The sequence below is a fragment of the Delphinus delphis genome, chromosome 2, assembly GCF_949987515.2.
Source record: "Delphinus delphis chromosome 2, mDelDel1.2, whole genome shotgun sequence".
Taxonomy (NCBI): Eukaryota; Metazoa; Chordata; class Mammalia; order Artiodactyla; family Delphinidae; genus Delphinus; species Delphinus delphis.
In genome coordinates, this window is record NC_082684.1 from 67,386,737 (window position 1) to 67,403,412 (window position 16,676).

Sequence of the window (16,676 nt, forward strand, 5' to 3'; positions counted from 1 at the left end):
TGCAGTGGCTTCTCTTGTTGTGGAGCATGGGCTCTAGGCACGCGGGCTTCAGTAGTTGTGGCTCGCGGGCTCTGAGTGCAGGCTCAGTAGTTGTGGTACACGGGCTTATCTGCTCCGCAGAGAGTGGGATCTTCCTGGACCAGGGCTCAAACCCGTGTCCTCTGCATTGGCAGGCAGACTCTCAACCACTGTTCCAGCAGGGAAGTCCCCCAGAATGGAAATTTTAAAATAATGTTAATATATTCCCAGTTTGGTAGTGTAATTAATTAATTAATTTTGTATCTGCCTTAAGTACATGTTCATACAGAAATAAAGTCTGTATTGGAAATACAGAAATAAAATGTGAGTGTTGAATTTGGGGGGGAGTTATTTATGACTTTTGCTGTTCTAATCAGAGATTTTGTGTATCCTGAAGTATTGGTCTATATATATGTATATGTATACATCTTTAGATTATTTTTGTTTTCTTGGTGGAGGTTTGAATATTCTGTGTTTCATTTTTAAAGTTTATTAAATTCTCTCACAGCCAGCCAAATTTTATGAAATAAAGTTTTTAAAAAATATTTATCAATTTAGCACAAATGTAAAGGTAATATCATTTTTAGTGGCCTAGGAGTGGGGTAATAGGTACTCTAAAATGCTTCTGATGGGAGTATACAGTGGTATAGCCTCTTTAGAAGTCAGTTCTATAATATCTGTCAAACCAAAAAATGTACTCACAGAAATACTTCTGAAGGGACTTCCCTGGTGGTGCAGTGGTTAAGGATCTGCCTGCCAATGCAGGGGACATGGGTTCAAGCCCTGCTCCGGGAAGATCCCACATGCTGCAGAGCAACTAAGCCTGTGCGCCACAACTACTGAGCTTGTGCTCTAGAGCCCGCGAGTCACAACTATTGAGCCCATGTGCCACACTACTGAAGCCCGCGCGCCTAGAGCCCCTGCTCCGCAACAAAGAGAAGCCACCAAAATGAGAAACCCGCGCACCGCAACGAAGAGTAGCCCCCGCTCACCGCAACGAAGAGTAGCCCCCGCTCACCGCAACTAGAGAAAGCCCACACACAGACCCAATGCAGCCAAATAAATTAAATTTAAAGAAAGAAAGAAAGAAAGAAAAGAAATACTCAGAATCTTTCCTTCATAAATACTGGTACAGATGTGCAAAGATATACTCCCAATATTGTTCACTGCAGGACTGCTTCAAGTAGTAAAAAAACTGGAAACCATCTAAATGGTTAACAGTGTATGGCTATTCATTATATTGGCTATTATGTAGACATTAGAAAGATTGAACTAGACCTATTCATATTAATGTGGGAAGGTGGTCACAACATATTGATTAAAGAAACGAGCAAGTTATAGGATGGTATTTGTAGTGTGATCCTACTGTAAATAACAAAAGCTTGATGACCAGGCACTGGAATCATCTGATGACTTGTTCTCTCACATGCACTTGAATACTGGCTTTTAGTTGCATTTGTTAGAACATCTGCTGGCCTTGCCATGTGGCTAATTGAGCTTCCTTACAGCATGGTGGTTGTGTTCTAAGAGCAAGAGTCCTAAGAGAATCCAGTAGAATTGAGTTAATGTTAGAAGTCACAAAGTGATAACTTTCACTGTAATCATAAACCTGCCTGGAAACATAAACCCTCTCAGTAGAAAGAATATCAAAGTCACCTTGTAAAAAAGAATTTATGGATATGTGGGATGGGAAATAATGTGGATATCATTGGAAAATACAATCTGCCACACTATATAATTCTTCAAGCCTCCATCCTTTGCATATACTCTTCTCCTTACTTAGAAGACAGGAGCTTGTCTGCTTGGCAAACTTCTACCCTATGGTTTATGGAGCATCTTTTATGTGCTAAACACTATATTTTATATACTTTATCCCAAGTTCTTGCAATAACTCTTCAAGGCAGAGAATACCTTGATTTAACTCAAACTTCTTCCTTTTTTTGTGAGGTCTTCCTTTCCCCAAATCCCCTGAGCTGAGCTTTCCATCTCACACCTTTTTTTTTTAATTGAAGTATAGTTGATGTGCAATATTACATAATTTGTAAGTGTACAACATAAGTATTCACAATTTTAAAGGTTACACTCAATTTATAGTTACTATAAAATATTGGCTATATTCCCTGTGCTGTACAATATAGCCCTGTAGCTTATTTATGTTACACATCATAGTTTGTACCTCTTAATCCCCTATCCCTATCTTGCCCCTTCCCCCTTCCTTCTCCCAACTGGTAACTACTAATTTGTTCTCTATATCTGTGAGTCTCTTTCTTTTTTGTTAGATTTACTAGTTTGTTTTATTTTTTAGATTCCACGTATAAGTGGTATAATACAGTATTTGTGTTTCTCTGACTTATTTCACTTAGCATAATACCCTGCAAGTCCATCCATGTTATTACAAATGGCAAAATTTCATTCTTTTCTTATGGTGAGTAGTATTCCATTGTGTGCGTGTGTGTGTGTGTGTGTGTGTGTATTACATGTTCTTTATCCTTTCTTCTCTTGATGGACACTTCAGTTGCTTCTATATCTTGGCAGTTGTAAATAATGCTGCTGTGAACATTGGGCCACATGTATCTTTTCAAATTACTTTTTTTGTTTTTGTTTTGCATATATACCCAGGTGTGGAAATTGCTGGGTTACATGGTAGTTCTATTTTTAGATTTTTGAGAAACCTTTATACTGTTTTCCACAGTGACTGCACCAATTTACATTCCTACCAACAATGTTCAAGGGTCCCTTTTTCTCCACATCCTTACCAACATTTGTTATTTGTGTTCTTTTTGATGATAGGCATTCTGACAGGTGTGAGGTGGTATCTTATTGTGGTTGACTAGCATTTCTCTGATGATTAATGATGTTGAGCGTCTTGTCATGTGCCTGTTGACAATCTACATGTCCTCTTTGGAAAAATGTCTATTCAGGTCTTCTGCCCATATTTTTAATCAGGTTGGAGTTTTTTTTTTGTTTTTTTGTTTTTATTTTTTTTATTTTTGGCTGCGTTGTGTCTGCATTGCTGCCCATGGGCTTTCTCTAATTGCAGCGAGCAGGGACTTCTCTTGCTGTGGAGCACGTGCTCTAGGCGTGCAGTCTTCAGTAGTTGCAGCATGCAGGCTTCATTAGTTGTGGCCTTCTGGCTCTAAAGCACAGGCTCAGTAGTTGTGGCACTCGGGCTTAGTTGCTCCGAGGCATGTGGGATCTTCCCCAATCAGGGTCGAATCCCTGTCCCCTGCATTAGCAGGCAGATTCTTAACCACTGTGCCACCAGGGAAGTCCCAGTCAGGTTGGTTTTTATTTGGATGTTGAGTTGTATGAGCTGTTTATATATTTTGGATATTAAACTCCCCCCAAAAAAACTTTTAATGAAACTCCTTCTTTCAGGTTTTTATTACAGCACTTACTATATTTATTTTTACTTACTTAAATTATATTTCTCTCTATTAAACTGAATTTTTTGAAACTGGGATTATTTTCATGTATTCATTTATCAAATATTTGAGTGTGCACTAGACAACAAGTACTGGACTTGGTTGTCGGAGAACAGAGATAGATAAGGTACAGACCTTGCTATCAAGTAGCTCATGTTTTCATGGATGAGACAGATAAATGGGAAAATATAGTTTGACAGATGCTTCTGATAGATGGGTTTCACTGAATGTTCTGAAACCACCCAAGAGGAACATAACTGAGAATGCGTGGTGAGGTTTGTCTAAGGCAGGCTTCCAAGAGGAGGTACTCTCTGACCTGAGTGTTCCTAACATATTTTACATTTAATTTTAAAAGTTTCCTTGAAAAAGGAATACAAGTGAAAAAGAGGAGAAGGGGCTAAATGTTTCTTGCAGAGGGGACCTGTTCAAGGCCACGAGGATCTGGAAAGTCTAGTGAGAGATTCTAGTTGGAATTTAATTAAGATATTAAACAGACTTAGGAGGTAGAACCATCAAGATTAGGTATTGATTTTTGTATTTTAGAAACAGGAGTTTGGAAGAATTTTATGATTTTTACTTGAGTGGTTGGATGGCAGGTTAGAGAATAAATAGTATGGTTTTTGGTAGGGAAACTTTGTTTGGTTTTGGCAGGTTGTGTTTGATGGTTCCTGAAACATCTCTAGGTATGACAGATGAGTAAAGGAGGCAGTTGGGTCTGTAATTCTGTACTTCAAGAGAGCAGTTTAGACTAGAGTCTAGATTTGGTGTTTTGCTTTCTATGGGAAATGAGAGATAAAAGTGGATTCACTTTTTTGTGTTGTGGGAAGGTGTGGGGCAGGGGAAGGAGACCTAATGGGGGTTGATCTAGGACGAAGGCATGTGTGTGGAGGGGTGGAGACATATTAGTGAGGGGTTGGGCATGGGGGTGGAGAGGCAGATCAGTAGGGGAGCTGATGGAATTCTTTTTTGTTTGGTTTCTCTTTCCATAAGCAAAAAAGTTCTTACTTTTTCTTGGTGTCATTCATTCAACAAATAAAACTTGAGTATCTTCCCATATGCAGAGAACCGTGTTGGGTGCTGTGTGAAATACATCTCTGTTCCTGAGGAGCTTACAGATTTTTAGGAGAGAGTTACAGTGGACAACAAAAAATGAAATATAAATATAAATTGTCAAAGTAAATTAAGACAAAAAACAGGAGTCCTGTTTTGAGTAGTTAGTAAAGGTAAGCCTGAAGCTGAGGAGGGTAACATTTAGGCTGACAGAAGGATGACAAAGAACCGGCCATGGGAAGAGTAGGGGGAAAAGCATTTTAGGCAGAGGGATCAGCACACACATTAGCATCTTTATGTATCTTTATCTTTCTATCAGTCTGTTGAAAACCATGAGTTCATACCAGTACCCCCAGTTCCAATCTAACACCACAGGGTTCATTCCAGTTTTTTCTGTATTTCCAACTCCAGTCCAGTGAGATATCTGGCTCCCATTATCCTCAATATATTTATTAATTTGATCACTTCCCTTGTCTGTGTCAGTTGCCCATTACTGGGGCATTCCCCTGCATAGATGCCCTCTTTATGTTGCTCCTGCTCTTACACCTTATTCCAGACTGATCTTCTCCCTCTAGAAATACTTTCCTCAACACTAGTGCTAAACCTATCTCTTAATGTGAATGTCTAAGTGGCTATTTCAGTAGTTCAGACAAGAGTTTGAAGTTAGCTTAGATTACGTTTGTAAAAGATGTGGAGAGAAGTGGACAGATTTACGATATATTTTAGAGGGAAAATTGGTGGGATTTAACTAACGGATTGGATGTGTAATGTGAGGAAAATGGGGGGGAAAACTGAGGATGATTCTCAGGTTTCTGGGTTTCTGGATGGTTGTGATATTTACAAAGGCAGTGGTTTGGAGGTGGAGGCACATTTGTTTTGAATATGCTCATTTTACGATGCCTGTGATAATTCTAAATGGAGATAGTGATAGTGATTTAGTTGGTCTGGGGTAGAGATAACATTTTGGGAGTTTTCATGGTATGTGGATGAGATTTATAGCTATGGTGTATGAACAAAGAGAATAGATGAGATGAGCTAGAGAAGAGAAGGGAGTTTAGGACTGAGGCTAGAATGGAAAACTAAGGGAGTCACTAAGCCAAGAGAAAATTGAAGAAAAGGTGTGAGATACTCATTGCAGACACTGGAAGAAATGTAGCAGAATTATTGGGCATTGTGTTTATTTAATATTGGTGATCACAGATTTATAATGAGTTTTCTTGATTATGTAAATTAGTTTTTTAGTTAATCTCTGTTGACATGGATACAGACCTGGGGAAGTTGTGGCTGTGGTTGTAGCCCAGGAGGAAGGGCAAGGAACGCGAGGGTCTTGTTCCTAGAAGATAGGCAAGTGCTTCCTGAATAGCCATGAAGCTCAAGTTGAATTTAAAGGCCCAGTTGAAGTATCTATCAACACAGGGTTTCTTTGAAAATGATTCTAGGAAATTGTTACTAACCAACAAGTGAAAAGACAGTTTTAAGGTCTTATAAATGTTTATATCACAGTGACTGTCTTAAAGCAGGTTATCCAGCAGAGTATGTTAAGCAACAACACTTGTTAGTAATTTGTTTTAGTTGCAATATGAACTTTCAAGTAATATAACTATAGTTCTTTCAATTATTCTGTACTTTTTAGAATTCATTAATTACTATTGATGTGTTTTTCTCTACTTTTTTTGCTCAATTTATAGTTAATTTGTATTGTTGAGATTTTTGTAAATTGCTTTGGTTCTAAATTGAAAAATTAATGAATATGCCTAAAATACCTTCTCATGGTTTTAAAAGTAACTCAAGAGCTAGAAAAACAAAAATTTTTTCCTGTCTAATAGCCAAAAGTTACAACAGATGTTTTGTACCATACCTTTAAAAAGTTCACAAAGCAGGTTTTCATTATACCTGACATAAAATAAGCTCTTTTAAAATATGTATTCAGGATATTTTTATTTTTCTCTTAGAAATAAAATTGATTACAGTTAACAGCTGAGAACCTATGTTTAGAACTTCTTTCTTTGTGGTTTTGTTTTTTTTTTTTCATTGGCCCCTTAGCCATACTTGTTCAGGAGATTCATCACATTTTAGGGAACACAGCAGGGATCATAGTTATTCCCCAAATAAGCAGATACCACATTTCCCCATGAATTATAGATAGTTATACTGAACATTTCTCTTAGATTTTGTGTTTTGATGTCCAGTTTTTGTACTGTATAAGATAGATGGATATTTTCTTATTTTTAATATAAATCATATGGTAGATCCATTCTTGTCATTTGATGTGAGGACTGTCAACTTCAAAATTTTGTTCTTTTTTCAAAAGCTACTGTTTTCTAAGGCAAAAAATGTTATTTTTAAGAGTATGTTTTTCCTCAGTAGTATTAACACTTCTACAATCTTATCTCTTTGGTTTACTAACATATTGCCAATGTAGAGAGCAGCAAAAATGCTTTAAGATTCTGATATGCTAGTCAGTCTTCTGATCTTACCTGAGAACTATCAGACTATCTCCATAACCTAATCTTAAAGCATTTCCTCCTCAGAAAATTTATAGTGACTATGTGACCTAGGTTGCCAGTGATGCTGGCTAATAAAAACCACCTGTGTTTAATCAGTGACTGGTCAGTTACTGAATGCAAGAGGTCTTCTAAAATCTTTGATAATATTCCTGCCGCCGGACCCCTTAAGTGAACATCATTCAAGCAGATAATAAAGGTTAGAGTTACTTTGACGTTCATACATTACAGATATTTTTTAAAAGCTACTGAAGATATGTGCACACTAAAAATTGGAGGAAAAATAATTCCACCGAAACGTTGAGAGTCCAGCAAGCCCTCTGTATCCCTCCACGTATCCTCTGTATCTGTACCATTTAATATAAGGAACTTGAGCATCCACAGATTTTGGTATCCACAGGGGCCCTGAAATCTTTCCTCCTTGAACACCGAGGGATGACTGTAGTGCCTTTTGTGTTATCTGTAGCTCATTTGAGTTTTGGTCTGTGCAGATAAGTTAAAGTATTTGATGGCATATAACTGAGATCTCTACTAAATTAAATTATGCTCTTTTATAATTTAAGTGTTGATAAAATATTGATTAAAAAATGCAAAATGTTCTTTTGATAAAACTGTCATGCAGGTTTATATAGCAGGTATTAGCTATTCATAGGAGGGAAGGGGAGCTAACGTTAGTTTAATATGGTGCCAAGGTACTGAGCTAAGTGTTTAATGTATATAATTTCGTTTAATCTTCATAACATCCATATAAAGTAGATATTGTTTAGATACTATCTTTACTTTACAAGTCAGGACCAGAAATGCTACATAGCTGTTGTTCTATGTATTACTCTGGTCTGTTAAACCCCAAATCAGCATTTGTTCCCATACAACATGAATTGAACAATGTCCCTGGCATTCAGGAACTCTTAATGTAAATAAGGAAATAAAATGATACATTAAACAATGTGGGAACTGTTTTTATGAGGCTTTAGGAACATGTGAAAATACCACCTGACTATTTGGGGAGGTTAGGGAAGGTTTTACAGAGTTGATGTTTGAGCTTAGTATTGAATAGCAATTTTTTTTGAACATGGTTTCATGTTAATTCTGCTACTTTAAACTGTTTACAACTTTATATTCTCAGCAATGATGAAATTAGCCTGTGATTATTATTATGGAAGCAAAAGCAATATGAGAAATATTACCTAATATATATGCAGAAGCAGTATCGAGCATGATGTATCATGATATAGTTTTTATTATCTGTTACTTTGGTGACTTTTTGATGTTAAGAATTTAGTAATCCTAGGTGAAATATGATTTCTTTCACTACAGATGTCCTCCTCGCACTTTCTTACCAGCCCTCTGCAAAATTTTTCTTGACGAAAGTGCTCCAGACAATGTGCTAGAGGTGACAGCCCGTGCCATAACATACTACCTGGACGTATCTGCAGAATGCACCCGAAGGATTGTTGGGGTAGATGGAGCTATAAAAGCACTTTGCAATCGTTTGGTTGTAGTCGAACTTAACAACAGGACAAGCAGAGACTTAGCTGAACAATGTGTAAAGGTAAGTCTTAGTTATTTATTGGACCATTTGAAGATCACTTAGAGAGTAAAAAATATATTTTGCAAAAAAAAAAAATCTTTCCGTGGTTGAAAACAATGTAAGTCACAGTCCTTATGTACCAAAGGAGATCCCATATGGCTTGGGAAAAGAAATCTTATCTTTGAAGGAAACTTGTAGGTCACTGATAATGCTTTTCTGTGTTGCCTCAGTGCTCTTTGGTTTCTGGTAGCCACTAACACTTTGAGATAGGTTATTTCTGTTCTTATCCAAAATGATTTTGTATGCATGCAGTAACAACAGGAACCATGACAACTAACACTGACCACCAATGCCAGGCATTATTCTAAACACTTTACATGTATTAACTCTCATTTAATCTTCATGGCAACTCTGTATGAGGTAGGTGCCGCTAATATCATCACTTCTGTTTTATAGGTGAAAAAAATTTAAGCATACCAAGATTAAGTAACTTGCTTGGGATGATGCAAGTAGTTAGTGGCAGAGAGCCAAGATTCAAAGATTAGGAATTTGAAGATCAGGAAGTCTGGTTCTAGGGCCCATGAATTTAATTGTTTTTCTATACTCCTGTTAAGAGTTAGCGGTTTTGTTTTATTCCTGATGGGACTAATTATAAACTTTATGTTACTCTAAAAGCATCAGTACTGGTAAGTAGTTTATTGGAAGTACTTGGTGAACACATTTATATTTTATGTGATTCTCTTTTTTTTTTTGGTACGTGGGCCTCTCACTGTTGTGGCCTCTCCCGTTGCGGAGCACAGGCTCCGGACGCACAGGCTCAGCGGCCATGGCTCACGGGCCCAGCCGCTCCGTGGCATGTGGGATCTTCCCGGACCGGGGCACGAACCCGTGTCTTCTGCATCGGCAGGTGGACTCTCAACCACTGCGCCACCAGGGAAGCCCTGATTCTCTTTTTTGATTCCTGTTTCATTCTTTTTATGATTCTTGCTTCTCGAGGTCACCAGTTTTCAAACTTCTTGTCTCAGGATCCCTTTACAAGTCTTAAATTATTGAGGACCCGCAAAGAGCCTTTGTTTATGAAGGTTCTATATATATTTACCATATTAGATATTAAAACTGAGAATTTAGAAGTATTTATTCATTTATCATAAAATAACAAACTCATTATGTGTTAACATACATTACATTTTTAATGAAAATCACTGTGTCCTGAACGAAGAGAAAATTAGTGAGAAGAGTAACATTGTTAAGTCTCATTTGAAATCTGTGGTTTAATAGAAGACAGCTAAATCCTAATATGTGCTTCTGCATTCAGCCTGTTACTATATCACACTTCATATAACTTTTAGAAAGTACTGCCTTACGTTCCTGAGAGAATAGGAAAGAAAAAGACAATTAACTGTTATAGTGTTATTATAAAAAAAGTTATAATTTCAAGGACCCCTGAAAATGTCTTCCCCATGCTTTGAGAGTTGTTTTTGTAGGTGTTAATATCTTGACTTTCTGATTGTGTGTTTATAGATTTATTTCTGTCTGTGGCCTCAGAGGAAGAGGTATTTGTTTTTCTGTTCAGAGCTTTCCCCCCTCTTATTCTCTTGATCACATCACATCACTTCATTTTTCTTCCAGGACTGGGGTTTTACTCCATTGCATTTATTCACTGACCTATATTTTCAAACTCTTTCTTGTCTGTTAACACCCTGCTCTCCTTTTCTCTGTTTCCTTTGCAGATTATTCTTATTTAATTCATTCTTCAATGGTAGTATTTCCTAAGGTCCTGTTTTTAGCTTCTTAAATCTGTATAAACTTTGCCTAGACAATCTCATCTGTGAGCATCAATACCATTCATATATAAATATATGCCCTTCATGGGCTTCCCTGGTGGCACAGTGGTTGAGAGTCCACCTGCCGAGGCAGGGGACACGGGTTCGTGCCCCGGTCCGGGAAGATCCGATGTGCCGCGGAGTGGCTGGGCCCGTGAGCCATGGCCGCTGGGCCTGCGCGTCCGGAGCCTGTGCTCTGCAACAGGAGACGCCACAACAGTGAGAGGCCCACGTACCGCAAAAAAAAAAAAAAAAAAAAAATATATATATATATATATATATATATACCCTTCACATCTTTATCTCTAGAACTGACCTCTCTCTTGAGTTCTAGACTCCATATTCAAAGGCCTGTTGGATATATTCAACTGGATGTTTGAATTCATTGTCTTTGATTACAGATAAACTCCTCTCTTGATAAGTGACATCAACTTGTAGCCAGTCGCTCAAGACAGAAACCTATGCTTTATCTTTTACTTCCTTTTTTCTACTCCACACGTGTAATTAATGATCAAGTGCTTTTCTGGTTTATTTCCTTCTGTTTGTCCCTGCTGTTATTGCCTTAGTTAAGCCCTCATTCTTTCATGAATATTAATGCTTGAATTTTTGCATTTGCCTCTACACTCTCCCTGTACCCTGCTTCCCACAGATATTAACTGGAAATCTTATCATATTATTTCCTGCTTAAACATTTTTCTTGCTTAAAGAATAAAGTCTAAATTTCTGGTATGCCTGTAAGACCTGTGGACCCTGTTAACTCTTTAGTTCTACCTGAATGCATTAAACATCAATATAATTTAGAAATTAAAAGTGATTTTTAATGTCTTAATATTCATAGAGTAAGTGTGAGGATGATGAATAATTAATAGCTGGCGTTTATTGAATTTTTTTTTTAATGTCTAGGACCTTTATAAATTTTTGCTAAATTACTTGTAGTTCTCAGCTTGTCATGCAGGTTTCACCGCCTAAACCTATGCTGTCCAATATGGTAGCTATATGTGACTACTGAACACTTCAGATGTGGCTACCCCAAATTAAGGTGTGTTATAAGTATAAAATATACATGGGATTTTGAAGACTTATTACATAAAAATACCAATAATTTTTATATTGATTACATGTTGGAATAATGACACCTTGGATATATTGGGCTAAATAAAATATGTTAAAATTAATTTCTTCTGTTTTGCTTCACTTTTTTTTTTTAACAAAAGTTTATTCTTTTCTTGTTTTTTAATATTTATTTATTTATTTTTATTTGATTGCTCCAGGTCTTAGTTTCAGCAGGCGGGCTGCTTAGTTGTGGCTCACTGGCTCCTTAGTTGTGGCATGCGAACTCTTAGTTGCAGTATGCATGTGGGATCTAGTTCCCTGACCAGGGATCGAACCCGGGCCCCCTGCATTGGGAGTGCAGAGTCTTAGCCACCGCGCCACCGGGGAACTCCTGAAAAGTTTATTCTTAAAGGTACAACAGGCTCCAAGTCAACACTTCATTCTAGCTGTAGGTAGCAGCATGTTATGGCAGGGAATCCAGATGGTTAAACGAGAATGGAATTAAGGATCACCATTGCCTCAGGCACAAGGAACAGTTTTTTGCCAGATTTCTTAATTCCACCTGTGGCCAGGGGGCCCTTCCCCATGGCCTTTGCTTTTAGCTCCTTGAGTTTCTTCTGCAGCTCTTTCTGTTTCTGCTTGAATGCCTTATCTTCCTTGGCCACCTTCTTGGGCTGCTTCAGGGACTACTTCTTGCCATCTTCACAGCCAGACACAGCTTCTGCCCCCCCCTTTCTCAGACCCCGCCCTTTTTAAAGTGTGGCTCCTAATCAATTTGGAGGGTGTATTGTGTTTTCTGTCATTCTCGAAAATTAAAATTGGACTTACTATATTCTTTTGTGAATTTTGTTTTACTGTTGTAGGTGTTAGAACTGATATGCACTCGTGAGTCAGGTGCGGTCTTCGAGGCTGGTGGTTTGAATTGTGTGCTTACCTTCATTCGTGACAGTGGACACCTGGTTCATAAAGATACCTTGCACTCTGCCATGGCTGTGGTATCAAGACTCTGTGGCAAAATGGAACCTCAAGATTCTTCTTTAGAAATTTGTGTAGAATCTCTGTCTAGTTTATTAAAACATGAAGATCATCAGGTAACTACATTGCTCTTGTGTACTTTCTTTTCAAAACGTGATTTTATAGCGTCCACTAGTTATAACCACGATATCCAGTGGACTCTTGAACAGGGTGAGGGTTAGGGGTGCCGACCCTCCGCACGGTTGGAAATCTGCACATAACTTTACAGTCGGCCATCCGTATCTGGGGTTCTGCAGCTGTGGATTCAACCAGCTGTGGATCATGTAGTTCTGTAGTGTGAATTTAGTGGGGAAAAAAATCCACATGTAAGTGGGCCCATGCAGTTCAAACCTGTGTTGTTTAAGGTTCAACCTTAGTGCAATTTGAATTTTTTGCTTGATGAGCTAGAGATAATTTTCATCTTCTCTTTCTTTTATCTTAGATCTCTATGATAATCTCTTTTTGTTTTGGCAGTGATATGTTTTAAATTATAAAATGTTACGTGTTTATTCTTAAAATTTAAACGTTTTAGAAGTATATAATTTTTAAAGCTGCACTTATACTCAGTGTAATTTGTTGGCTCAGCACAATTTTGTTGGCTTAAAAGGGTAGTTTTCATTAAAGTAAAATAACAGTATTTGAAATTTTATATGTGTAAACTTGTTATATTAGCATCTTTAGGAAATAAAACTTGACTTTTAATGCTTTTTACCATTTAGATGTTAATTATTTTCAGTTGCTGTCCATCGATTATCTTGGCAAAGTTGTACATAATAATAGTAAATATTTGTTGAGCTTTTACTGTTCCTCTAGATTCTTTACATATATCATTTCATTTGAGCTCAGACAATGAATTATAAGTACTGTTACTATTCCCATTTTACGGATAAGGGAACTGACGCCTTGAACAGTTAAGTAACATCTTTAGGTTATACAGTTATCAGAATGTGGAGCCAGTATTCAAACCTAGACAGATTGTATGCTTTGCTACAATTGCCTTTCTTAATAGTCTCAGTATTGAAATAAACAGTACTGGTCCTTTTTAAGTGAATTTTATCCATATGTATATTCTTTACATCATTAGGTTTCAGATGGAGCTCTGCGATGTTTTGCATCACTAGCTGACCGATTTACCCGTCGTGGTGTTGACCCAGCTCCATTAGCCAAGCACGGATTAACTGAGGAGCTATTGTCTAGAATGGCTGCTGCTGGTGGTACTGTATCAGGGCCATCGTCAGCTTGCAAACCAGGTCGCAGCACCACAGGAGCGCCTTCCACAGCTGCAGATTCCAAATTGAGTAACCAGGTGTCTACAATTGTAAGTCTGCTCTCAACACTTTGCAGAGGCTCTCCAGTAGTAACGCACGTAAGAGTGTTTTTGAATCTTACTTAATCTTTCAGAAGAAGTATTTTGGTGTAGTGCAAGTATGCTAAAACTTTTTTTTCTCCCATTCTCTTTTTAGGATCTCCTGAGGTCAGAACTTCCAGATTCAATTGAAAGTGCATTGCAGGGTGATGAAAGATGTGTGCTTGATACCATGCGTTTGGTTGACCTTCTCTTGGTGCTATTATTTGAAGGACGAAAGGCTTTGCCAAAGTCTAGTGCTGGATCCACAGGCAGAATCCCAGGACTACGGAGATTGGATAGTTCTGGGGAACGCTCACATCGGCAGCTTATAGACTGTATTCGAAGTAAAGATACCGATGCACTCATAGATGCAATTGACACAGGAGGTTGGAAAATATTTTTTAAAATATAAAAAGAAAACTGTGAGATAAGGAATTATATAGGCAACTTCTAGTTTCTAGATTTTTAATTTTTTTTTTTTAATTTTTAGCAGTTGTGCCAGAAAATAGAATGGCCAACGTATTCTATATCCTCTCCTCTCCCCATGTATATAAATTATCAGCCTGGTGCATGGTAAGATCTGAGTAAATGCTTGTTGAATAAGTAAATGAAATTAACCTGTCTATTGCCAGGAGTTCATACCAATTCTAAGGTTAAGTGGAGATTGAATTTAGGGCTGTTGTTTTCTCAAGATTAATGGAAACTGACACAAGTGAATTATCATTATATATAGTCAATTTTTTTTACACTGCTTCATGAGGTGATCAGCAAATATAAGTTGGTGAAAAATGCTTCTGTGTCATCAGACTTTTGTTTTCTTTTGATTATCGATGTGGTTTAGTTTCTTTTCCTCAGTTACAGTGTGAGGAAACTAATACTCTTGAGTTTTATTGTGTTTGTTTTTTTGTTTCTTATTTTATGTTTATTTTAAATAAAAATTTTAGAATACTTTTTCTTAGTAGAATTTACATTTGCTGATTATTTACTACTTTATAGTCGACCTGAATGTTTAAAATTGGCTGTGTATTTAGTGATTATTAATAACAATCTTTAAATGGTTCCCACTTTAGAAAAGTTCATTATTATTTGTTGACTTTTAAAAAGATTTATTTTTTTCCTTCAAATTTCCAGCCTTTGAAGTAAATTTTATGGATGATGTGGGTCAGACTCTATTAAACTGGGCCTCTGCTTTTGGAACTCAGGAAATGGTAAGCTAATAAATAAAAGCTAATGTTTTAAATCAAAGATAGCAATATTAATAAGGCAACTTGATGATGCTCCATCATTTTACAGGTGGAATTTCTTTGTGAAAGAGGTGCTGATGTTAATAGAGGTCAGAGGTCATCATCATTACATTATGCTGCATGTTTTGGAAGACCTCAAGTAGCAAAGGTAAAATCCAGGTTTTTAAGTTATTAATTTAATATTTAACATTTACATGGTTCTGAAATTAGAATGAAATGAAAACTTTTATTCTGATAAGCCATGCTTTCATGCTATCTCCATTTGCTCCATTTCCCTATCCCCACTACAGGTAAGCGTTTTTGATTGGGTTTTTTTGTTTATCTTTTCATTGTTTCTTAATACAGATGCAAGCAAGAGTAAATATGTATGCTTATTTTCTCCTTATACAAAGTGTAACATATACACTGATTTATACGTTGCTTTTTTTCATCTAATAATACACATTTTTCATTTAATAATACACATTGAGACTTCTCCCTATTAGTATATAGAGAGTTTTTGTACATCTGTATACCTGGCATGTGTGAATGTACTGCAGATTTATTCAGCCAGTCATCTATTGCTGAAAACTTGTTTTTTTCCCGATTTCTTACTCTTGGTAACGAATAACTTTATACATGTTTCTCTTATTTCTGTTTATCAATATAGCAAATATTTTATTTACCGAAGAACATGATATCTTTGACTCTTAGATTAGCAAAGGACTTTGGAGAGTTCTTTTTTTTTTCCTATTTCCGTTTTGTTATGTTTGTTCCTTTGTTTTGTCTTTTAGATTCTTCATATAAATGAAATCATACAGTATTTGTCTTTCTCTGTTCAACTTATTTCATTTAGCATAATACCCTCTAGGTCCATGCGTGTTGTCGCAAATGGCAAGATTTCATTCTCTTTTATGGCTGAGTAATATTTCATTGTGTATATATATATACCACATGTTCTTTATCCATTCCTCTATCGTTGGGCATTTAGGTTGCTTTTATATCTTGGCTGTAGTAAATAATGCTGCAATGAACATAGGAGTACACATATCTTTTCCAATTAGTGTTTTCATTTTCTTTGGATAAATATCCAGGAGTGGAATTGCTGGGTCATATGGTAGTTTTTTTTTTTTTTTTTTTAATATTTATTTATTTGGCTGCATCGGGTCTTAGTTGCGGCATGTAGGGTCTTTCACCACGGGGTGCAGATTCTTCCTAGTTGTGGAGTGTGGGCTCCATAACGCATGAGCTCTGTACTTGCAGCATGTGGGCTCAGTAGTTGTGGTATACAGGCTTAGTTGTCCTGCGGCATGTGGGATCTTAGTTCCCCAAACAGGGATCAAACCCGCGTCCCCTGCATTGGAAGGCAGATTCGTAACCACTGGACCACCAGGGAAGTCCCTGGTAGTTCTATTTTTAATTTTTTGAGGAATCTCCATACATCGTTACTGTAGAGTTTTTTTTGTACAGTTAGGAGAAATTGAGGTCCAGAAAGGTCAAATGATAAGGGTTGAACCAAATGTATGATCTAGGTCTCAAGAATCTTCATATTGTGAAGGAATTTTTCATATTTGCTAAGAAGTCAGGCACACCTGGATTCAAGTCTCAACTCATTAACAAAAAAGGCTGTCTGGCCTTGGACCAGTTTCTTAAGTTTGACTTACAGTTTTATTAATAAAATGTATAT

The 16,676-nt window shown here is 37.0% G+C and overlaps 1 protein-coding gene and 1 pseudogene across 3 annotated transcripts in view; one reads left to right on the top strand and one right to left on the bottom strand.

Annotated features, from left to right (window-relative positions):
- The window catches only part of HECTD1 (HECT domain E3 ubiquitin protein ligase 1), an 89,997-nt gene that overhangs the window by 15,509 nt on the left and 57,812 nt on the right, over window positions 1–16,676 (top strand). For all 3 annotated transcript variants that reach the window (XM_060004707.1, XM_060004708.1, XM_060004709.1), the window contains exons 3-8: window positions 8,315–8,549; window positions 12,268–12,495; window positions 13,503–13,784; window positions 13,882–14,152; window positions 14,898–14,974; window positions 15,060–15,158. In XM_060004707.1, the coding sequence (XP_059860690.1) occupies window positions 8,315–8,549; window positions 12,268–12,495; window positions 13,503–13,784; window positions 13,882–14,152; window positions 14,898–14,974; window positions 15,060–15,158 (1,192 nt within the window). The remainder of the gene's footprint in view (window positions 1–8,314; window positions 8,550–12,267; window positions 12,496–13,502; window positions 13,785–13,881; window positions 14,153–14,897; window positions 14,975–15,059; window positions 15,159–16,676) is intronic.
- LOC132421164 (translation machinery-associated protein 7-like) lies at window positions 11,760–12,129 on the bottom strand (annotated as a pseudogene).